Source organism: Cornus florida, unplaced genomic scaffold, assembly GCF_030987335.1.
Source record: "Cornus florida cultivar Cherokee Brave unplaced genomic scaffold, ASM3098733v1 CherokeeBrave_3.0.0_Hap2_Chr06, whole genome shotgun sequence".
In the NCBI taxonomy this organism is placed as follows: Eukaryota; Viridiplantae; Streptophyta; class Magnoliopsida; order Cornales; family Cornaceae; genus Cornus; species Cornus florida.
This window is the reverse complement of record NW_026775576.1, coordinates 78,019,367-78,028,518: the sequence shown is the minus strand read 5'-3', so window position 1 is coordinate 78,028,518 and position 9,152 is coordinate 78,019,367. Positions and strand designations below refer to the sequence as shown.

The 9,152-nt window shown below is 32.5% G+C and overlaps 1 protein-coding gene across 1 annotated transcript; it reads right to left on the bottom strand.

Annotated features, from left to right (window-relative positions):
• Positions 1-3,741: 3,741 nt before the first annotated feature.
• LOC132314942 (uncharacterized) lies at positions 3,742-4,590 on the bottom strand. Its single transcript, XM_059813711.1, has 2 exons — positions 4,412-4,590; positions 3,742-4,106 (listed from the first exon to the last, which is right to left on the bottom strand). The coding sequence occupies exons 1-2, from the start codon at positions 4,518-4,520 to the stop codon at positions 3,952-3,954; spliced, it is 264 nt and encodes an 87-aa protein (XP_059669694.1). The 5' UTR covers positions 4,521-4,590; the 3' UTR covers positions 3,742-3,951.
• Between the last annotated feature and the right edge of the window lie 4,562 nt (positions 4,591-9,152).

Below are 9,152 nucleotides of genomic sequence, written 5' to 3'. Positions count from 1 at the left end.
TTTAATAATATTTAAAAGTTTGTTTGGTAACGTATATTTCTTATAAAATTTTTGAAAAAAAAAATATGAAAGGATTTTTAGTAAAAGATTTTTTTGGCAAATTTAAAAAATTAAATGGCTAGTTAAAAATGTAACTTTTTTTTTTTTTTTTTTTTTTAATGAACAATGTTTTTGCTACTATGAGAAAGTAATCGGAAGTATCAAATTGCTTCCGATTTTGGTCTTTTTTAAAAAATGTTTCGGTACGCAGCAAACAACTTCTGATGATCGATGTGAAAAAGAATAGTATTTATGGAGAACAACATAATAGAAACGTCTAATGATGTGAGTAAGGATACAATTTGTCCTAAAAACAAATTCAGGGACTATATTGTCATTTTGATATTACAAAAGTGAAATCCCCAAATATTTTCATGGAGAACGAATAGCATCTCCCAATAATAAATTAACTATAGGAATAACTAAATCAAATTTACAGACCTCAAGGGACTCATGCAGTAATGGCCAAAGTCCAAAAGCACAAAATATATAGTGAGGAGGTGAAGTAGATATTCGATGCGCTTACTGTGTACCAGGCTAATTTGAGTCATGTGTTTACAATACGCGTCTGACTCATGCATATCACGAACAACTCATATTAGCCCGATGCATTGTGCACCGGTTACTAAATATTTATTAGAGAAGGTGAAATCATGTAGTTATGGAAAACTTATTTTCAAATTTCAAACCACTTTCGAAGTAGAAGATCGAAGATTGAATTCCTAAATAAAGTTCTTGTGTGAATTTAAATTTAAATATATATATATATATGTATATGTGTGTGTGTATATATATATATATATATACATATTCTCCAGCAAACTTTTATTTGTGCGAGTCTCCAACAATTTTTATTTGTATGAATTACTATATATATATATACATAGTAATGCTCCAAACTCGTCCCCATCATGCTTTCATAGCTAAGTTGGTTAAAGCACCCATTTAGTAAGCGTTTTTATTGTTTTTATCATTTTTCGATTTACATACCAAAAAAGAAAAAGAAAAAAAATAGACCTGTATCATGAGAAGAGTCATAAATTCTTCCTATTCTTTTATATCTAAATTTTTCCTCTCAAGCGAAGGAAGCCTTATCGTTACAAAAGCCAACCCTTTGAAGTACGAGTTTCACCTTATGGATTTGTGATACAGAAGTCAATCCTTTGAAGTACGAGTTTCACAACTTTAGTTATGAACAATTAAGTATGTTTTATGTTCCGAATGGAAAATAGGTTGTAATGAAATGGGAATGAAATTTTTTTGAACAATTAAGTATGTTTTATGCCAGAATGAAAAATAGATTGGAATGAAATTGGAATGAGAAATGAATGGAATATTCATACTTCTTATTCTACTATTTAGTTATAAATATGAAATGATGTAAGAATATAATAACCTTTACTATGGTAGTGTTTGGTTAACGAATTTAAAACTTAAATAGAAATAAATTTTAAATTGAATTTTCTAAAATACCCCTCCTAATAAATAAAAAAATTAAACAAACAAAATATAACTTTCTTCTATAAATTTTTTAAAAGAAATGACCATGGTGATGGTGGTGGTGGTCGTGGACCCGTGGTGGAAGGCAGTAGCGATGGTGACAGCGACAGTGGTGTGGTGGTGGAGGAATGCAATGTTGGTGATGATTGTGGAAGGCGACAATGGCGATGGAGGTGGTTTTTGGATTACCGTAAGGCTTTGCTGGAATGTGAAATTTTTTTATTTTTTATTTTTTAAAAATTAAATGAAAATGGAATGGTCATTTTATAAGTTATGAAATAACATAACGTGGGATGATATTTGTGAGAATTATCATTTCAACGGATGGTTTGGAATAATTATTCCAATTTTAATTTTTCCTACCAAACTAAAAACCACTACAAAAGAGTGGAATGAACATTCAATTCTATTATTAATACTCTGTCGAATGTAAGGAGAAATCTCCTAACATAATATGGATTTTATTTTTTTTATTTTTTTTTGTTTCAAATCTTACCTGGAATCTTTCTATCACAATATCATTGGATCAACTTAAAAATGGGTTAATTTGGTTCACCAACGAAAGAAAAACTATTGGTGTTAAAACTTTGTTATTCCATTAAAGAAGAGATTTTTAGGGAAAATATATGATGTGGGTATATAATTTGATACCAAACAATGCTATTTTTATAATTTCCGATCGTGTTATTTGTTTATTTTTTATCTTCCTAAATTGGTGCAATAAATAATTCATTAAATTCATTGAGAAAATGAATTTATTTTAAAAAATAAGTTGAACAAAAGTCCGCTCCCTTCATCAGGGAAACAAATGGCCTTTTAACACTAATCTACCCAATTGTCTTAGATTTATAAAAGTGTGTCTACCCAATAGTTAAAAAAATTTAAATTTAAAACAAAATTCTAGAGAATTTTATACAAGTATTCAACATGCAAGTGTCTAGAATATACAAGTCTTGTAAACAATTTATGTCAACATTCGTTTTTCTGTCAGCTTATTTGGCGTCCACATAACATAGTCTTCATAAAACTTTTAAAATGGTTATGCGTGTTGGTAAGCTCATAACGAAAGTTTCCCCTACATTCGCATTTTCACTTGAATTTTCTTTCTTGCACTTTTTGCTGTTTTTTAAAGAATTGTTTAATGTAATTAAAACAAAAATAAGGAAGACATCTGAATCCCAAACGAATGGAACGAACTTGATAGATCGAACCAACTTGAATCCCAAAGTTTAGTTTGAAGAAAATTATGAAATGTTATTAATGAGTGCCTATTCAATTTGCAATAGATGCATGTATAGTAGACACTAGGTATTAAAAGTAGGATTTATCCCACATTGAATTTGGATAGGGATTGAAATGTGTATAAATGAATGGATATACAGTACTATCCAATAACTTGAAATTTTGAATAAATAAGTAAGCGTCCACCCGTTATTCTTAGTATCAAAATCAGACAGTAGGGGAGACGTTCCACATCGGATTTAAATGTGGGGCACCAGTTACACTAGCATAGATCTAAAACTACAAAAAATAATAATAAATAAATAAATAAGACAAATAGAGGGGTTTGGAAGGATACAAATTAGGCATGGAATGTTAGTTTTGTAATCTCCCAAAAATCAATGGGAGGAAATGAAAGAAAAGACCAACATTTTTAATAAAAGTTGGTTAATGTCGAATTTGTCCTTACTTTTATAAAAGATAAAATTTATGAAAAAAATGATATGATAGTAAATTTAGTTAAATAGTTTCCTTTCATTTTCTCTCCATAATTAATATCACTTCCTTTCTTTTGCTTTTGTAATGAACTGATTAGTTAACAATGTCTTCTCCTTTCCTTTATTTTCTTTTCTCTCTTAACTAATATCATTCTTTTTTTCTTTTTCACTGTACCAAATATAGGGTTAGTGAAACTTCTATTTTCCACATTGGTAAACCAGAGTCACTTTCTAGGTACCCTAACTTGATTGAATCATCCAAGTGACCTTATTGTTCCCTTTTTTTTTTTTTTTTTAACGTCCGTCCTTAATTATCATCAACTTCTGGCTCATTATTCATGGTACGTAGCCATTAAATCTATCTTTCTGGTCACTTAATTTGTTACTGTTTAAACTCTTTTTTTTTACTTTTTTTACCACTTTTGTTGGTGTTTACTAAATTTGTTACTGTTAAAATTTTAAAATCATCACATTGGAGGGTAAGTAATTGAAGTAACTCAAGTCCTTCATTGATACATAACTTAAGATACGAAGGCACATGAAGAAGACACAGAAATGAAGTCCTGGGACTACTCAACTAGCTGTTACATTCTTGACCACCAATGGTACTAATGTGGCATTTTCACACCATGCCTTATTTGACATACAATTAAGCATACATACGAGTACGAGTACCATTGGGGGCAAGAGTCGTCTAATTCTCGTTGGATTCGGTTTCACGAGCACCATGTCCAGAGTGACCGCCATGGCCAGGTTTGCCATGTCCATGTCCTCTTCCATGTCCATGTCCGTGTCGATATCCGTGCCCTTTTCCATGTTCGTGATGCTTAGCTTCCTCCACACTTTCCTCTGTAAAGTATGATCAGTCTCAAAATTAGTTGTGATTAGGCTTCTTTAAAAGATAATTAATGAAATCCTTAAAATTTACATCACTAATATGCTACTAATAGCTTACTAAGCAACAATAGTTGACTAGAAATTAAAATCAAAGGAAAAAAAGTTGAATTTCTTCAATTCCTAGACTAGTTTACAATATCATCAAACATTGAATAAAGGTGTCTAACATACCTACATATCAAATACGTATACAGCAAATATACATACATATATATATTGATACACAAACATGTATATATGAGGAATGAACTACTCACGTGTTTGGGTTGCCTCCGCTAGTTCTGTAGCTGAGACTTGGGAGGAAATGAGGAGCATGACAGCAAATAGAAGTCCAAGAAAAAGAAGGGAAGTCTTGGAGTAAGCCATTTCGAAATGAAGAAGAGTAGAAAATTAAGCACACTCACTCAGCTATAAGTGAATTGTTCTGCTCAAAGGGATGGATGAGAAGCGCAGAGTGACTCCCCCTATTTATACACGTTGGGAGAGAGAGAGAGAGAGTTAGAGAGAGAGACAGGAAAGGCGTCAAAAGGTCCACCTAGGAGAGTATGATAATGCTGACTTTTGATACACAAGAGTCAAGATCTTGAGTGACTAGTCTTCATCGATCAAATAAGATGAAAACAAATTATTAATCAATAATTGATTGTTTAAGTAAACTTCATTTTCCCAGCTAGGCAAAGGGCCCTCCCAATTGAACACTTCATGGAATATCAAGTTAGAAGGTCAGCAATGGTTAGAGTGTCCATAAAGTAACTTTTTTTTTTTTTTCCTCTCCTCCTCCCCCCTTATTTCATTTCTCTCGAAAACTCCTCATTTTTCTATTATATCGAGAATTTTTATTGAAAAAATTACATGAATCAAAATACCTTGAAATTATTGTATAGTTTATGAAAAGTAAAAAATTTTCATTAAGAAGAGTATCACATTTCAAAATTGCTTGTGGTATTGTATATTTTTTCCATCTTTTCAAATTTTAATTCGTGAAGACAAATATCAAGTGTTTATATAATGATGAAATATAATAATGTTTATACCATGTTTTATATCAAATGACCGACTAGAGATTCACACTCAATATTAACATAATTAATATACTAATAATCAATGAAAGGGTGGCATGTGTCTAACCATGAAAGAAATAAATAATTTATGGTGTAAGCTCCCAGAAAGAGAAATTGCTACAGTTTTATAAGAGGCTTTCATGTAATTTTTTTTACTTAAAACCAATGTGGGACTTTGTAATTTGAATTAAACTCTTTTTGTATTTTGTTAATTTGAATTAATTTTAATTTTATTAGGTAATTTTGAGTTTTATAGAATTTATATCAATTAATAAATAAATACTGAAACACTAAAACACTTTGCACATTTAATAATAGTATAGATATTAGGTAATTTTGAGTTTTATTGAATTTTTATCAATTAATAAATAAATACTGAAACGTTTTGCACAAAGGCCAAGAAAGTAGTACTACAACTGATCTTAGCCAAAAGACCAAGAAAGGTTAGCCAAAAGCCGACCCAAAAAAATTTAGTGCTACATTTGATCTTAGCCAAAAGGCCGAGAAGGTGTGATTATTTTTTTTTTAGCTCTATAGTTTTATAAGAGCCTTTCATGCAATCCTTTTCACTTAAAACCAATGTAGGACTTTGTAATTTGAATTAAACTCTTTTTATATTTTGTTAATTTAAATTAATTTGAATTTTATTAGGTAATTTTGAGTTTTATAAAATTTATATCAATTAATAAATAAATATTGAAACTCTTTGCACAAAGGCCGAGAAAGTAGTACTACACTTGATCTTAGCCAAAAGACTAAGAAAGGTTAGCCAAAAGGCCGACCAAAAAAAATTTAGTATTACACTTGATCTTAGTCAAAAGGCCGAGAATGTGTAAGTATTATTTCTTTAACTCTATAGTTTTATAAGAGGCTTTCATTTAATTATTTTTACTTGAAACCAATGTGGGACTTTGTAATTTGAATTAAACTCTTTTTATATTTTGTTAATTTGAATTAATTTTAATTTTATTAGATAATTTTGAGTTTTATAGAATTTATATTAATTAATAAATAAATACTGAAACACTTTGCACATTTAATAATAATATAGATATATATAGATATATATATATATATATTGGACAGAGGATCTTGTCCACACAATTTTTATGACCAAATTCCAAGATCCAATGGATTACACCTAAGTAGACTGAAATGCACTACTAGTCCAAGCCCACATAACATTTTCTCATATGTTGGGCTGGGCCATTAGCAGCTTTTGTAAGAACACGTTCAAACTCATCGGACATAAAGGTCAATTAATCTAAAGATCAATCTAGAAAAGCAAGGCCTAGTCGACGATATTCAGATCACCGGAATATGCATTGCCGGTCGCCGGAGATAAAGGTTTCCTCTCTCTCTATATATTGTGTGTATATATATAGTTAGGCATTTATATATTTTAGAAAATTGGGCGGAATCGTGAGACCCACATTTGAAAATTTTAGGCTAGAAATGATATAATTTTAAAAAAAAAAAGAAAAGAAAAGAAAAGAATAATATTTACCTTTATTCATGTTTGGATAAATTATGAAAGAAAAAAATAAATAAATAAATAATGATAAGAGTCAATTATTTGCGTCAGCCCATCGTCGTCACCGCCTTGCCCGCCGTTCAGCTCACCTTGCTCGCCGATCCATTCCACCGTCCATTCCAATCTCGCCGGCCCATTCCGCCATCTCCATAGCCGAGCACATCGCCATCTGTGTTTCGAGTACATAGCCGTCCACAGTTCACCGCCGAGCCCCCTTGAGCTCGCCGCAGCCTCCGCAGTTCACGGCCGAGTCAACTGAGCTCTCATCACAGCCGAGTCCTCCGCGCAAAAGCCGCCATCATCCGAGACCGAGCCATCCTGCCGACCTCGGATTTCTTTGGTCTCTTCTCTCTCTCTCTAGCTCTCAGTTTTGGGCTGTGTTGGGTGAAAGGCATATTTTGGCAGAAAAAAAAAAAAAGTTAAGAAGTGTATAAGTTAAAATGACGCAGTGTACGTTTTATAAGGGTAAACTGGTCTTTCAAAATTTTCGGTAACGGAAGTTGATGTCATGGGGGTAAATTGCAACAAAATCATAGTTTAGGGGGGTAATTGTGTTGGTAAAATATATGCTTAATGTGACTTTTAAGATATAACAACCTTTATACTAATATGTCATGAGATAATTAACAATATGCTAATAAATCATTAATTAAATATGCAACTCTATATTTAATTAAATATACAAAATAAAGCAATAAAATAATAATAATATGCAAGGAATGAACCTGGACCGAGGCTAGTATTGGATACTATGTCCTTAAGACAGATTCGCCCCGCTATGGTGCTAACGGACTCAGTGGCGTCTATCTCCCAGGATACAACGGTTTATATCCACCAGTAGCAGCACTACAAACTCGTGGATACGGCGAACCTCCTCCGTGTAATACTCTCTCTGACTAAAAAATGCATCTATATACTATATAAATGCTGCATTGGGTGTAATCCGAACCAAATGGTTCGGACCAATCTTAATATAGCTCGATGAAATTGGATTAGGATCGAAGTGGCTCGAACCACTTAACCTAAGGTTTGAACCCACTTGGGTTGGGTTCTAGTCTAGAGAGAGAGATAGAAGAAAATGAAAATGAATGACTTGCAAATGATCTAAAGGGGGGTATTTATAGAAATTGAAATGCCTTTTCGGATGGGGTGCGTCTTTTCATCATTGGACACAACCATTGCAATAGGTTGCAATGGTTCACATGGTGTCTATTCACCATTAGACACATCCATTCCAATAGGTTGCAATGGTTCACATGGTGTCTGTTCACCAATAGACACATCCATTCCAATAGGTTGTAATGGTTCACATGGTGTCTGTTCACCAATAGACACATCCATTCCAATAGGTTACAATGTGCCTTTTCGAGTGGGTGCAACTATGGGTTATGATGGTTCGGAAAAAGGTGTAACCCTTTGGAAAAAACTAAAAGTGGTTTTTTAATTTAAAAGGTATAACCCTTTAGAAAAAACTAAAATATGGTTTTTTAATTTAAAAGGTGTAACCTTTTAGAAAAACTAAAAAGTAGTTTTTTTAATTCAAAAAACCAACCACCCAAAAACCCTACTCATTTGTGAAACCCATTTAAATAAGCCCAGCCCAAAATTAGGCCCAATCCAAAATTCCAAAAAAAGAATAATCTGGACTTTACAATTAGGCCCAAGCCCAAGCCCAAATCCTAAACTCAACTTATTTAAATTTTAATTTGTTTCAACATTTTTTCCATGTGGGACAAACACTTCCCACATTTTGCATACCCATTTAGGCTTATCAAAACACCACACTTTGGAGCTAATTTCTCATTCATCCGGAAACGGATTTCAGAAAGTAAATATACCACATTCATCTCCTTACGGAGAGAAACGCGCTTGTCTAGAGATCCGTAAAAAATTATTAACGGAATCTATTTCAAATCTCATCCAAAGTTTATGTTTTTAATGCCCCCGTTTCCAACAATCCCCCACATGAATGGAAATTTGCGTAAAATGCAAAAGATGATTATGCAGACACTAGAGAGAGTATAATCGAAAAGTTACTGCATCAGGATAGGTGGCTTTTGGCTTTGAACCTTCCCTAGTGTATTGCTATCGGATTTACTGGCTAACTAGTGAACGCGATGTCTTGAACTGTTTAGCCGTTTGTGTAAACCAAGACAGTAACAAACACACAGTAGCTTTCCTCACAAAGTTGGTTCTCATTGTTGTGTTCATTTTGGCCCTGAACAAGTCCTGGTATTCAATGAGTGCTCTAGAAAACTTAGCCTTTATAGTTCTCATAGAAGCGGCCTTACTTCACACTCATATAGGTGACTTCTTATTAAGAGTATCCTACCAAACCCCACTTGAATTTTCAAGGTATAAGAGTCATTAAAAGCGTAGCTTATCCTGATCATCGCTGTAGGC